This window comes from Nelumbo lutea, chromosome 2 (genome assembly GCF_056320005.1).
Source record: "Nelumbo lutea isolate HS-2025 chromosome 2, American lotus-T2T, whole genome shotgun sequence".
NCBI lineage: Eukaryota > Viridiplantae > Streptophyta > Magnoliopsida > Proteales > Nelumbonaceae > Nelumbo > Nelumbo lutea.
Window position 1 is genome coordinate 43179733 of NC_142685.1, and position 15457 is coordinate 43195189.

The 15457-nt window shown below is 36.4% G+C and overlaps 1 protein-coding gene across 16 annotated transcripts in view; it reads left to right on the forward strand.

Annotated features, from left to right (window-relative positions):
* LOC148870212 (uncharacterized) overlaps positions 1-15457 on the forward strand; it is a 37332-nt gene that overhangs the window by 1277 nt on the left and 20598 nt on the right. For 8 of the 16 annotated variants that reach the window (XM_088970863.1, XM_088970862.1, XM_088970860.1 and 5 more), the window contains 12 exons: positions 197-820; positions 928-1110; positions 1233-1346; positions 4830-4888; positions 5165-5231; positions 5387-5438; positions 5521-5613; positions 5761-5844; positions 5965-6380; positions 9849-9910; positions 10833-10902; positions 13068-13148. In XM_088970863.1, coding sequence (XP_088826989.1) covers positions 197-820; positions 928-1110; positions 1233-1346; positions 4830-4888; positions 5165-5231; positions 5387-5438; positions 5521-5613; positions 5761-5844; positions 5965-6380; positions 9849-9910; positions 10833-10902; positions 13068-13148 — 1905 coding nt within the window. Of the gene's footprint in view, positions 1-196; positions 836-927; positions 1111-1232; positions 1347-4829; positions 4889-5164; positions 5232-5386; positions 5439-5520; positions 5661-5760; positions 5845-5964; positions 6381-9848; positions 9955-10832; positions 10903-13067; positions 13149-15457 lie in introns of all 16 variants that reach the window. The other 8 variants (XR_016107435.1, XR_016107436.1, XR_016107438.1 and 5 more) reach the window with 6 other exon arrangements.

Genomic DNA, 15457 nt, shown 5'->3' on the forward strand with positions numbered 1-15457 from the left:
TTTGCTAATAAGATTCTCTCTTCTCCTTTATAGTCAAACAAATGGGAAAAAAATTGTAGGCCCGAGAGTATGCTAATATCTACAACCTATTTGCTATTTAAGATTCTCTCTTCTCCTTTATACTCAAGTAACTGAAAAAGAAAATAATTGAAGGTGCCTCCCCTATTTTTGGGCTTTTCTTTATTCATGCGTCCAGGAGGAGGAAGAGGAGAGGTCAGGCAGATGGAAGATCTTCTTGGAGAGGCAAGCGGAATCTGCCCAATTGACTCTAAGTGGCTTACCTGAAGAGAGACAGATTACAATATCACAAGCTGAAAGCACTACACTTGAAGCAAAGTTTGTTTCTGAGGAGGGTTCTGAACAGGATGGTTCAACTGTAAGTGAAACCTCTGTCGCCAAGGATTCAGCTGAATACGTTCCAGAAAAAGAGTTGTCTGTAGTAAAGGAAGAAAAAACCTGTAAAATCCAAATCTGGGTTCAGATTAGACCATCCCTTGGAACCATTGAACATATGATGAGTTTTCGTGTTAAGAAGAGGACGAATTTATTGAAGGTTGATAAAAGAAGTGAAAATGGGCATCTAGCTCCAATTGAAGAAGCAAGACCTCCCAAAGGATCTTCAGAAGAGCGCTCTGAGGATGAATGTCATGATCTGGAGAGATCGGATCCAATTCATGACAATTCTTTGTCTGACACTGTGAATTCTTGTGGCTCAGAAAATGCTGCTGGTGATGCAACCTCCACAGAACATTTATTTCATTGGAAAGAGGAGCTGGAGTGCCTTGTCCAAGGGGGAGTTCCGATGACTCTTAGGGGGGAGGTGCAGTTGTCATTTGTTAGTTTGTTTCTTCTTCAAATTATAAATTAGAGTGCAAATAAATAAGCTTAAAATTGTCAATTTTTTTTAATTGATTCTTGGAATTACAGTTATGGCAAGCTTTTGCGGGTGTTAGGACACGTCGCATAGAGAAATATTACCAAGGTCTACTGGATCCAGAAGCTAATGCTGCTAGTGACAATAATTTTGGTAGTTCAAATTCTAACAACACCAGTAAGGGGTCAAATAATGATCGGAGTTGTGCTGAGAAATGGAAGGGGCAGATTGAGAAGGTCATTAGAAGCATCAATTCTGAACTTCAAAGTTCGATATTGTCAATTTGTAGGTTTTGCCTTGGTTAACATGGTAGTGTCATCAACGTTACCATGAACATGATTTGCAAATTTGTTTGCAGGATTTGCCTCGAACATTTCCAGGTCACCCTGCTCTGGATGAAGATGGTAGAAATGCTCTGAGACGTTTACTCACAGCATATGCTCGGCACAACCCTGCTGTTGGGTACTGCCAGGTACCTATGTTTGAAAGAAGTGTCTATTGCTAATGATGGAAATTCTACCTGTCAGGAAAAAAAATCAAGGATGAATAAAAAAAGAGAAGAAGGGATGAACATATAATTATTATGCATGCCTTAGAATATGAATGAAGAGTAGATTACCCAGTTCTGTCTGGGGAATGGCTTATCTTATAATTCTTATGTATAACCTTGTAAAATCAAGGGACTACCAAACTACTTTTTTTATAGAGCTGGCAAGTTTGTTTTTTAATTGTCAATGCGCATATCTCAAGCTGGCTGATGCAATTGAGCATAGTTTGTGGTGTAACCGAATGAGCTTAAAACTAAGTTTCTTGTTGAACTTCTTGGCTCAAGATTTTATGGCTGTGTAGAAATTACCCTCAACTCATTGCCATCTAGAAAACATGTGATCACCGCTCATGCTGAGAATTTGTACTAGTAGATCTCCACCATGCATTAAGGTGCTCCCGTGTGCTATCATCAATCCTGATCATCCCATCTCTCCTCCTCCTTGAATCCACCCCTCTCTCTATCACAATCTGAGGACAGTATCTGCAGCCTGTAGACATGAGGATAAAGGAAGGTGGAAGAGAGAACTTGTAGGTAATGCTTCATAGCATCCAAATGATGTTAGAAAACTATTATTCCCCAAAACTTTTAAGTGATACTATTAATCGTTGTGGTTGAGACATCGTAGATTAGGTTTTCAGGTTAGTGGAATCAAGAATAGGGATGAGCATAAAATGACCAAGCGCTTTACTAATATTATTGTAACATTAATGCACTTGCAATGGTATACATGGATAACAATGAAAATGTTTCCATCAGGATCACCTCAGAAAAGCTTACTAATATTATTCAAACACCTTTTTCAAATGAACGGGTTAATTGACACAGTAAGGAGGTCACTGGATGATTGGACCCTTATGGAATTTATTCCAGGAAGCTGGAATTGTTGCCTTGCTTGTCATTTGGAAAAAAGTTTTTTTTAGGTCATCTCAGAGCAGGATAAGCAAGGTACTTTAAAATAAACCCCTTACTGAGATGACCTAATAAAAACTCATTTTACTGCTAAAAAATAGACCTTTTGTATGTGTCTGTATTTTCAGAATTCCTTTTCACTTAAAAAAGGTGGCATTTTGAAGTGTTCTGGCCCAGATTTTGACACTTCTAAAAGGTTTATTTTTTAGAATTACTTTCACTTCTGAAGTGACATAAAAGGTGTTCAATTAGCATGTTACTTATCAAAAAGAAAATTCACATTTCCAAGAAGACCTTTTAGAAGTGTTTGAATTTAGGTCAAAGCATGGTGAAACTTGTAAAGAGTGTCTTTTCCAAGTTTGCTAGAATTACTGGAATTGCAGGTGACCTTTACCATGACAGCGGGGAGATGGTAGCATCCCACTTCATGGACTTGCCTAACTAGCATATGAGCATATCAGACATGAGTTAGGTGAATGTTCATCTTCAAATATGATAGATAACTTTGAATGGTAGCTGGTGTTTGTGGAGATTCTCCAAAAGAACTTGCAAGCTTGAGTGCTTGACTACTTTACAAACTCAAATAAGTCTAAAGTTCATGTGAGTAATTTGAAATCTTCAGGGAGCACTTTGAATAGAAGCTGGTGGTTGGCAGACATTTTTCAAGTGAAACAACAACAGGACTGTGGCTTCAATGAATTTTAATGGCACATTAACAAGATTGTTGAAGAGTTTTTTCCCTCTTTTTTTGATATGGTTAGGAATGCAAATGATGTGGTTACATTCTTTTCAAAAGCAGTTTATGCAAAGAATCAAACTTTATTTTCTATATGCGTGCAATACATTTTCAATGTAACTTCGTTATTTTTTTTGAAGAGAACTATTGGTTTTCATGTTTCTAAGCAAACTTTCTCATTTTTCTCCTTTTTTTTTTCTCTCTTACTACCACTTCAGGAACGCCATATGCCTAGAGAACTTGAAGGGCAGGCTTCGTGTACAAAAACCAGTTTTGCCATGTGACTAGGTTTCCTATGAAAGATCTCTAGAAAAAAAATCCTTCAGTCCTCACCTCCAATCGAGATGGTGATTCACAAGGAACCTTTTCCGCAAGAGATATGGATAAGGTTGGATGGAACCTCTCTGAACAATCTTAGCCTTCTGGGATGGGAGGATCCATTGCAATAAGGGAGGGACAGATTATCTGGGCTGTAGTGATCCTATTGGTGAAGTTGAATCTACTGAGGCAGGGGTAATAGCTTTCTTGTTGGCTTTAAAGTTCCTACATCATGAAGATTGTCTTCTATCTTCACTCAGCAAATGCCACAAGATGGGAATGGGTTTTGAGACGTCCATGGAGACTTCCTGATTATCTGAGTGAGGTTAGAAATCTTGTAGGTTTTTGCACAACTGTATTGAGATGGATTCTAGGGATCTAAACGCACTATAGATGGCTTAGCAAGGTTGGAGTTGATAGGGAATGGATGTACAGTGGATCCTAATTTCCATATCTAGATGCGTAGTACATATTTGGATGACACATTTATTGGTATCTGTTTATAATATGTATTGTCTTTTCTTAGTATAATCATTTTGCTCCTCCACCCAAAACTGGCTCTACAAAGTAAGGCAAGGGCAAAAGGCCAAAAGAGAAAAGGAAAAACATAATGCCTTCTGACTATGGAAAAATGGACAAACAATCTAAAAGATGTACCTATAGAAAAAATATCCACTCTAAAAGATGTAGGACCCATATCAATCTCTGAAATTCAATTTCCTAATTCAAATGAAAGACTCATTATAAAAACTTTTAAGTTACAAGTTAGACATGATTTAATTATTTAAATTTAATAAGGAATTCAAATTAGATATAATTACCAGATAAACAGTGAATCTCAAACAAAATGATATTATTACCATAAAAAAAAAAACAAAATGATATATAAGTGTAGTTGCCCCATACTTAGTACAGGGTCATTCTCTAGTACTGATAAAAAAGAGACAACCACTTTTACAAAGAGAATTTTCTTCTGAATCACTTAGTACAATGATCCTGTACTTGTTAAGGTATTACTGGAAACATTTATTTATTAGATTGAGATTCTATATTTTACTTTTAAGATGTTCTATTTTAATCTAGGTGACCTAAAGCTCTTTTTCATTCTATGTGCATGTATACCTATATTGTGACTTTTGGTATTTGTGCAAAAAAAGAAAAAAAGAAAAAAGGACTGTATATTTGTTGTCAAAGGAAAAAAATCTAGTTGACTAGAAGATTTTTTTTTTTTCTGTGAATCATTATATATTTTTTATTTTGTAGAAAGCATATATATTGAGGCCCTTGCTTGTATCTTAGTTTGATCTGTTTGTTTCAATATTCCATTATCTTTTGCTTCTAGAACTATTATTAGTTTTCCAGTTTCTATATTGTCTTTTGCAGTTTTTAATTTGAATTTGATTAATTGGTTATGCCTTCTCTTGGGTTCTGTGTACACGCAGGCTATGAATTTCTTTGCTGGATTGCTATTATTGATTATGCCCGAGGAAAATGCTTTTTGGTAGGTTCAATCCCCTGCACTCCTCTTCCCTAATTTTTTGACTTCAGTAGGTTGTTTTTTGAATTGCTTTTTGGGAGAGCTGTTATGGCTTACGAGGCTTCTCAACACAACATCTCCACTATGATGTAAAGTTAACATTCTCTTTTCAACTAACGTGGTTAATTCTGTATTCATTGAATTATTTTATTGAAGAATGATTATATATCACTCTGATATTCTCTCTCTATTAACATCTTGTTAGTATTCTGATCCTAGTTTCTAATTTTTTACTTTCAGGACTTTGGTGGGTATTATTGATGATTATTTTGATGGCTATTTTTCAGAGGAAATGATAGAACCTCAGGTATTCTTTTTTTGTTTCTTTTTCAATTCTAGCCGATAATGAAATGCTTTGTCTTCTATTGGATATGGCTTCTAAAAGTTAAGGAATCTGTGAAAGATAAGATGACAGAGATACTGTTTTTTGAACTGATCACGAAAGGTCTACTGTTTATTCAGGTAGACCAACTTGTTTTAGAGGAAATAGTTCGCGAGAGATTTCCGAAATTGGGTTTGTATTTTACTATGTTTTTTTCATTGTTTCTATTAAGTATGTTGAGGAATTCCTTATTTTATTTATTCTGCTGGTGCAGTCAATCATCTTGATTACCTTGGAGTGCAGGTTGCATGGGTTACTGGACCCTGGTTCCTTTCCATTTTCATGAACATGCTCCCCTGGGAAAGTGGTCGGTTTCTATTTTTTATGGGATTGGAATTCCACTTGAAAGTAGCTGTAATTTTTCTGATATTCATCCATTTAACTTGTAACATTTTGATTTAACAATGATGATATCTGAGACATATACCTTCTAATGGATTTTTTCTGCCTTCAGTTCTTCGAGTTTGGGATGTGCTTCTGTTTGAAGGAAGTCGTGTTATGCTATTCCGAACAGCACTTGCTTTAATGGATTTATATGGTACTGGGTAAATTACATCTTGGGTTTATGATTGGTATAATATGTTTTAATGGCAATTTAGAGGATCATTTCTTCATCTTGTATATTTGTGAAATATTAAATTGAATTGATTTCTTGCAGGCCCAGAATTGGTTAGAACAAAGGATGCTGGAGATGCTGTTACCTTGATGCAGTCCCTTGCTGGCTCTACATTTGACAGTAGTCAACTTGTCTTCACTGCTTGCATGGGCTATCAAGTTGTAAATGAAGCTAGATTGCAAGAATTGAGAGAAAAACACCGACCAGCAGTAATAGCTGCCATTGAGGAGCGGTCCAAAGGGCTTGGTGTTTGGAAGGATTCCCGAGGTCTTGCATCCAAGCTATACAGTTTCAAACACGAACCTGGACCCTTGAATTCAGAGACAAATGTAAAAGAAGGTTTAGGTGATCTACGAACCAATGGAGATGTATTTCTAGTGGAGTCTGGATCTTCCAATCTAGATGGAGTTCTTGGCAGTTTAACTGTGGATTCAGATGCTGACTCCCTTCAGGAACAGGTGATTCCATGCTGCTTCTTCTTGAATGTGAGATAAGCTTCCTTTTGCAATGTGCCTGCTGTCTTCTAAAGTCCTCCAAATGGAGCCTTTGTTGACCAGTATCCCTATGTTTCAGGAAATTCAGGTAAAAAGGGAAAAGACAAATGGTATGTAGGCCAAAATGTATGGTTTTGTTTTTTAAAACAAAAAATCACAGACAAATCATCAAAACAATATTGTTTCTGCTGATGTGGCAGTTATTTTTATTTTGAAAAGCAAAAATACACATTTGCCAACACCCCCTAAATGTATACCCTATCTTCCAAATGATAAAATATCTCTGATTTCCAAGAAATTAAGAAAACAAAGAGAATGTATCAGAGAAGGACTTCTAATCAATTGGAGCTTTCTTTGTTGAGCTCAAGGGTGTGCCCTATTTGTAGGGTTGAAACTTGGGCAGGGTTAACCTAAACACAACATGAACAAAAAGAAGTGAATAAACATAAAATTGGGTCCAACTCAACCCAATTAGCCTTTATTGGCTAATCCCAAGTCTAAGAAGTGAGAACATTTTCTGTCTAAACAAAAATAAGTTATTACTTCGGGCCAACCCAAGCCGAACTCGATCTGATGTCACTGGGTTGGTTTAGGGTTATGGTTGGAGGTTCAACAACTTGGGTTGGGCTAGGGTTGACTTCAACCTGACCTTAGCTGGCCTTGCACAACTACCTATTTGATCAGGCTTTACAAATTTTTAATGAATTGCAAAAGAATAAGTGTAATAAAAGAAAAATAAAAGTGGAGAAGGAGGAGTGGACTATCTTGCTGTGGTTTTTGAATGCCAAACAGGTGATCTACGTTTCTTATATTTAGGACTTCCGGTAGGATCCAGAACTAACGAAGCAGGGATTTGGAGGCCAGTGATTGAACGAGTAGAGAAAAGGCTGGAGAGATGGAAAGCCAGATACCTATCTCTGGGGGGCGGAATTACACTGGTGGGAAGTGTTCTGTCAAGTCTGCCGACTTATCATCTATCTCTTATGAAGGTTCCAGCAAAGGTGGCGGAAAAAAATTGAAAAGATTCAGAGGGACTTTATGTGGGAAGGAGTTGATGGTGCAAGGAAGTTTCATTTGGTGAAATGGATAAGGTGTGTAGGCCAAAAAAGCATGGCGGCTTGGGTATTAGAAGAGTTAAAACTTTCAATAAGGCCTTTCTGGGAAAGTGGTTGTGGAGGATTGGGTTGGAAAAGGAGAGGGAGTCCCTTTGGAGAAGGGTTGTAGTAGGAAAATATGGGCTGGTGAGGTTTGGGTGGGAGTCAAGGGAGGTCTCCAATTCTTATGAAGTGAGTGTTTGGAAGGAGATCATGTTGTTCAATCAAGAGTTTAAAGATGTAGTCAGATTTGTATGGTGTCCCAAATTCAGAAGACCCTTGCTAGACCAGGAAATAGAAGAATGCGTTCAGTTGTTGAACTTGCTTCAGAAAGTGGAGGTATCCACTTCCTCGAGGGATGGTTTGTGGTGGAAAGAGTGCAAGAATGGGGTTTTCTCAGTGAAATCTTTCTACATAGCTATGTTAAAGGACCAGCAGGGATCAGATTATAAGGGCGGGATCTGGGGGAACCCCATTCCACCTAGAGTGGAAGCTTTTGCTTGGCTGGTTGCCATGGACAGCATCTTAACATCTGATCATCTGAAGAGTAGAGGGTTTCATATGGTAAACTCTTGTGTCATGTGTAGTGCAGATGAAGAATCTGTTCTGCACTTGTTTTCTACCTGCAAGACTGCAAGAATAATTTGGAGTTATTACACTTCTTTATTTGGGAAAAGTGCGATTCAGCCAAGATCTGCAGCAGAAATTTTCTCCACCTGGTCAAGAATTGGGGGAGGTAGGAAAGCAGGGATAGTTTGGAGCTGCATCCCATTTGCTGTGTGCTGGACACTATGGAACGAAAAGAACAAAAGGATTTCTGAAGACAAACTCAAGAACACAGAAGTTCTGGTGGCTCTAGTTGGGAAGTTAATTGCAGATTGGGTTTGGGTGTTACCAGATTTTGATCAAGTAAACAGATCAGATTTGGGGGAAAATTTCTGGTGTTTGCTTGAGATTCAATGATGTATCTGTACCAGTCGTAGTGTTGGACTGTACCTAGTTCAGTTTTGCTCCGTTTTGTTAGTTAGGTGAAATCTTGTCACCTACTACATGTAACTGATCTTTTTATTTTAATAAAATTTCTATTTTACTCTTCAAAAATAAAAAGGAAAAGAAAAATAATAGGTATGCAAGAGGTTTATGGGTAACTATAGAGATCTCTCAACCAATTTTGAAAGGTGCTTCAGTGTTTAATTTTTTATAGGTTTCTAAATAAGCTGATAAATATAGGTGGTAGAAGTGAAAAATTACTAATTGAATTAATCTAAGTAATTACTTAGATTGAAGGGCAAGAACTTTGTTGAGTGATCAATTTTGGTGTCTTGGCTCAGTTATCTATGACTAAGAAGAGATGAGTATATAAAATTAGCTATGCTTTAAGGAACTAAATGTTGAGTTTTTTTTTTGCAAGTTGGACTTTGATGAGTCGTCGTCGTCGTCATCATCATCATCATCATCATCCATGCCTTATCTCAACTATATGGGGTCAGCTACATGAATCCTGTTTTGCCAATCCATTCTATTTAAAGCCATATCCACTGTTAAATTATTAGTGCTTAAATCATTTCTTACTACTTCTATCCAGTCCATTTTGGCCTACCCCCAACTCTTCTAGTCCCTTCTACTTGTAACGGATCACTTCTTCTAACTGGAGCTGTTGGTGGTATTCTATGCACATGACAAACCATCTTAGTCTTGATGTACTTTCTTTTTGCTTACTATTATAAATCAATACAATACTTTACCTTCCTAAATAAAAGAAAACAAATTTTGAGTTAGATTGGGCATGCTTAATGAATCTAGAATCACCACAAAAGGCCACATGTTTGCAAAAACCTCAGTATGTAAAAATGAGCAAAATAGATGAACTCACCACCATAACTTTGAGATAAGAACAAGGACCTTCCATGAAATAGAACTAGGTGCACATAACCACAAAACACTAGCAAAAAACCCTCAGCCTCTTTCAACACTCAAGTAAACCACAGTATCACCAAACTAATACTGCATCTACATCCTTTCCCCCAATGTCTTCAACCTGCAGCATCTTAGCGCATTCATTTCCTACCTATACCCATGCTATGCGTACCTCTAATCGTCTCTCCTATTCCTCTCAAGATTTATTTAGAAATGAAACTTGCCCATCTTTCAGTCTCCAGAGAATTTTTCTCTTCCAACTGCTTAAAGATAGAATGAGAAAACATAATTGGACCAAGAATAAGACACAAAACTTTGATGTTTGTTTGTTTGCTCTTTTTTTTTTTTCATTATATAATTTGTACGAGTTGGTGAGATTCAGCAATTTCTACAGTTTTATAAGGAAATGACTCATGTGCAGGTGGTAAGGTTAAAGGTTGAACTGTGCAGATTGCTGGAGGAGAAAAGATCTGCTGTCCTCAGGTTGATACTTTTGTTAACGTTTCCAGATTTGGTATCTTCTCAAGGTTGGCTGAACATTTCTAATATAATTCATTTCACTGGAAAAAATCATGATAGGACTGAAATAAAAACTTGAGTTTTTCCTGATATCAGTACACTAGGAAATGTTGCAATGAGCTGTACTTTAGTAGTTAGAGTTTACTTTGCAGCAGTGTTGCGTTGCTTAGGAAATGCCTAGCTTTGCTAGCAAAGGTTCTGGGACCCTAGCACCTACCCTTGGATACAAACTAGCATAAAATATTAATCTTAGTTTCAAGACAACCTTTGTAATCTAAATGCTAAAGAGCCCGTAGAAGGTAAAAGAAGTAACAAGTCCTCGCCCTCAAAATAAATAAACAAGTAAATGATTAGGATAGGAACTTCTATCTGGCCAACTAAGCATTGCCCAATTGTAGAGGTAACTTAGGAACTCATATACCTTAAGAACCTTTGGTTACACATTTCTTCAGTCTATGCATTTGAGTGCTGAAAACAGAACTATGAAGTTCCTTTTGTAAACCTGAAAACCATTTGCTAGCAATTGAGCTCTTTTGTTTTCATCTTCATCATTTGCAAAAACCCTGGACAACTAAGGTTGGAGTCTGCTTGCCAATTGCAATTCATATTTTGCTTGCTATTGAAACTAATTACAACTTTACACTTACAATGTTTCTTTGTCATTTTTCATAATGTGATGAATTTGGAAGCGGAACTAGAAATCAACCATCATTCTTTGCGTCTGAATTGTTTTTGGTAACTTATATGCGTTCTTGCACCAGTGGCTATTGCAAGTGCACTAAAAATTTTCAGTTTATCTTTGACATTATGTTAGGTTCTGTCTCAAATACATTTCTTAAACCAGCATATAGCATTGAAGTTCCTTGTTATTTCTGTTCTTTGTCAGAACTGAAGAGCTGGAAACAGCATTCATGGAGATAGTCAAGAAGGATACCCGTCGGCAATTGAGTTTAAGGGTATATCTGAAGCATATTTTACAAGATTGTTTCTGTGATGTTATGTGTCTGTTATGTCAGTTTCTTTGTTAAATTTAAAAGAAACACATGTTAAGAACTGAAGAGACAATTGTTTAATCTAGTTGTCTGATTCATTCCACTTAACTCTCTTTTGCATCCATATTATCTTGACTTGCTGCATTGCTTGTTTATCACTTTTCCAAGTCTTTTTGCATATGGTTTAATCTTCTTCCCAATGAATGCCATAATTTATGACCCTTCCTGATATACAAAGGAACCTTCTCCCAAGCTTTGCATAAGTCTGGCATTCTTCTTTTTTCTTTGTTGACAGATGAAAAACTTCTTAGTACTAATATTTCGCTTGTACATTACATTATTCTGTATTGATAATTCATTGCTTAATGGGAAAAAAAACACTTACGTTGACTGGTTCAAAGTTCAAATATCTAAGTATGAAAAGTGATTGAGCAAGTTATTAAGTAGATTTAGCTGGTATCTATAATAAGAAAAAGAAATAAATCAGGGAGGTGAAATGCATGTAAAAAAGACAAATCTAATTGATGTTGATGGTGGAAAGTAATCTAAGCATTAATAGAAGTAAACCTTAAATCATACTATGTATAATCAGTCATGGAATAATCAAGAGAGGAAGGAAGAAGGAATGAAATAGAAGATGTTGAATCAGGTTAGTGGCGGCACCCACTTCACCCTAATATGTTAACAATAATAACAATAACTACAGAGCAGTCCCTTGAAAGAAGAGAAAATACAGAAAACCCCCTAGCGCCATAAACATATAAAAATCACCCCTGAAAACACTATGATCAGCTTTTCCCAGTAAAAAATATATAGGTTCAGAAATTTCAAATTATTAGAAACCAGAAAAAAATAAATGTTTCTATATAGATACCTACTAGGGAGATCATCTCACTCAAATGTTCAGCTCCAGGATGTGGTTGTTTGGGTTTTGGTGAGTTTGATCTGTGGAAACTAAGTAATAATGATGATGAGAACCCAAGAAAAATATTGCATCTTCCAGCACCCAAGGGTCTTACTTTTATATGCTAACAAAGAGAACAAGGGCCTTCTCCTCCATCCCTTATCCATCCAATCACAACCTGTGAGTCACTCTCTACTTCTATTCTTATAATTGAGGGCATGCTAGCCATAGTCCTTAATCAAAATACCTTAAAAGCACCTTCTACCAAGATCTAGGGCTTTTTCTCAGATATGGGTAGTGGCTGTACCACTGCTGATGTCATCTGGATGGCCATGAACAAGTGATTGAACAGCCCCTTTAGTATGTTCTCATACAAACTAGAACAAGAAGGGAATGATGGAAATTGCATGTAAAGAAGAATAGGGTGCATAAAAACTGAGGATGCATTTGGTTATCCAGAAAATGAAAGGAATTAAAAAAAAATCTTGCTTCATGAATACTGCTTGGTTGGCAAGAGAATAAAAAGGACTAAAAAATGAATATGGGTAGTTATACCCAGCCCACAAGTTTCGTAACTGTTTTATGTTGTAAAGTTAAAAAAAAAACTGAGGTCCACCATCTTTCTTGGATTTTTAAGAGTTTTGAATTGGAAGGTTTAATTGTCATAACTCCGAAAATTTGATGGAATCAAGGAAGCTTGGATGGGGCGACAAAAATTCAGGGATTTAAGTTCAACCAAAGACATCTGGCTCAGAATTAGTTTCCTGGATCCCTTCTTTTCTCTTTTCTGGGAAGCTAAATAAAATATATTACTTACAAATTATTCCAAAGAAAGAGGAATTGTTCTACAATCCACAGATTACGCTTAAAGAACTCACTGGAAAGAGTACGGCATCTACGGCATCTATAAGATACACTTCAAGCATGAATGGATAATATAGATAAACTAATTGCGGATCTGTATTCTATAATATCCAAGGGAAAAGATTTTACTACCAGCCTTTATGTAAGGATGTGTGCACTTTTCTCCTTGATTTGTTTTTGGGTCCACAAGGATTTGATGGGATGAACCTCTTGCCTCTTTTGAGAATGAGCTTTTTGTGTGCACTGGAGATCGTTAACAATACTGTACAGGGTATTTTTTTCTTGTGAATTGTTCATAATGTGTAATCAGTTAATCACTTGTATTACTCATAAAATCTTAAGATTTTCTTTTGATGTACAGGTGGAACAGCTGGAGCAAGAGGTAGCAGAGCTAAAGCAGGCTCTAAAAGATAAGAGCAAAAAAGAGAAAGCTGTGTATGAGGTTTTAGTTCTACTTTATATTATATCTATGATCTATTTGGTTAAGTTGGTTTGTAGTTACAGGAAACACATACAAATGAATCCTCAGAACTCCAACCATTGTTCATGCCTGATGCTTCTTATTTTATTTTAGTTTTTATGTCTGCTTCTTGTTTCTTGGATCAATTGAGAGAACATGCTGAACTTTCCCCTTTGTCATTTCTTTTGAAATTTCCCGACTCCTTCCTGGTGATGAAGTTGGGAAGCTCTCATGGTGATGAAGTTGCTTTGAAATGTCTGCCTTATTTTTCTTTTGAAAATTCAGTTGTCTGTGTTTAGATGTTTCCACAGATGGCTACTTTCTGACATTAATTTCCCCAAGGTTCAAAGCATTGAAAACACAGAATATCAGAAAAACAACTTTAAGTGACTTATCACAGTATGCTTTGGATATTCATGGATACAATAGAAAAATTAAGATACACATGGATATGCTAGGAAACTTAAGTAAATCCTAAAAATAGATTAATAACAATAAATATGAGTTTTATATGACTATAAATAAGTTATTTACTGATAAAATACATACTTCAATGGTTTATATGAAGTCTGAGTTATTGGGAGTTTGGGACACAATTGGTAATTGTTGAAAAATGATGGAAGAACTAAAATATGTATTTATATGCCTCAATTCTCAAGAAATCAACAGAATTTGTGTTAATATTTGTAAATATACAAGTTTTAATGCTTACAAACTTCCACTAAGAAGAAAAAATTTAAAGCTAAGATTCAACATGCATGCATTTATGACAAGCAATTAGAGTATGGTGTAGTGGTGGACTATGGTCTTTTAAACCCATAACCGAGTTTCAAATCTTCTTACTTGTAGTTTTTGTACTGTTGAGATTGTTTAGGTGCAAGAGTATTCTTGTCTTTTTTTTTTCTTTTGTATTTGGGCGCCCATATGAGGGCTTACTTGTAATTTGTCTCAATAATATAAAATCTCAAGTATGAGAGAGTGAACAATAACTCTCTTCTTCTTCTACTTTTCTTTCTCAATAAAACCCTACATATTACAACTTGGTATCAGAACAACTAGAAGGTCATGGAAGAGTCTTTCTCTGCTGTTTTCTGCTCAAAGGGTGAGCTGCTGACATCAGACTGCCACAGGATGACATCAGCAGTCCGTATAGGTGGCGGCTACAATCTCTAAAAATTGTATGGTTTGATTTGCCCTGATTTCAGATGAAGTTTGGTATATGTCTCATTGTGGTGGTTTGATGCTTCTATGATTTGTTGTGGATTTTTCAAGTAGAGAATTGCAGAAATTCTAGATCTGATTTAGAGGTTTGCTTCTCTTGTTTGATGGTTTTTTATTCTGCAAGACCTGGTTCTTCTAAGCCATTTTATATTTTGGGAATGACGATAAGTGGTCCCATGTTTTTCTGAACCTTAAAAAATTTTCGGAAGATTTTCTTCTCCCTCTATTTTACCGCCAGCCTGCTTTTTGGCTCCTTTTCTAGCCTTTAACCAAGTTTAATCCTTTCTTTTGGGTTTGTTTGTATTTTGGTTGGGTGTTGGGGTGCTCCTTGGTTGCTGAGATAGTTGTTTGTGAGGTATGAAATCACCAAAAGATGTACAAATGGGTTCTAGTGTGTTTCCTGGAAGTGTTGTTGTTTCTAGTGGTATGATAACCACTGTAAAACTTGATGGAACCAACTTTTTTGAGTGGTCCCAATTGGCTAAACTTATTATCATAGGGAGAGGTAAGTTGGGATTCATTACAGGCAAGGAAGCGAAGCCAAAAATTGAAGACCCTAAGTTTGCAAAGTGGGAATAGGATAACTCACTGGTAATGTCTTGGCTAGTCTATTCAAAGCAACAGCACATTTGCTCATAATTACATGTTCCTTTCAATTGCTAAAGATATTTGCCTATTTGGGATGGGGTTATCACCACTTACTAAGAGGTTAACAATACTGATAGAGTATATTAGCTTAGGAGAGAAGCTTGTAGTATGTGTTAGGGGGAGAGGATAGTGGTAATGTATTTCTCCTCTCTACAATCTCTTTGGGAAGAAATGGACCATTTAAAAACTTTTGAGTGGAAGGATCGTATAGATGTTGAGTAGTACAGGAAGTACATTAAGGAGAATAGCCAATAGGGTCTTTGACTTTTTGGTTGTCTTGAAGCCAGAGTTTGATTTCATTAGGCAACATATTCTGAGTGCAGGTATTGTCTCTCTGGCTACTACTTACTCAGTTACTCTCTTGTGCAAGGGGACAAAAGTAGAAGGGCATCCATGATGCAAAACTCTATGATTGAGCACTC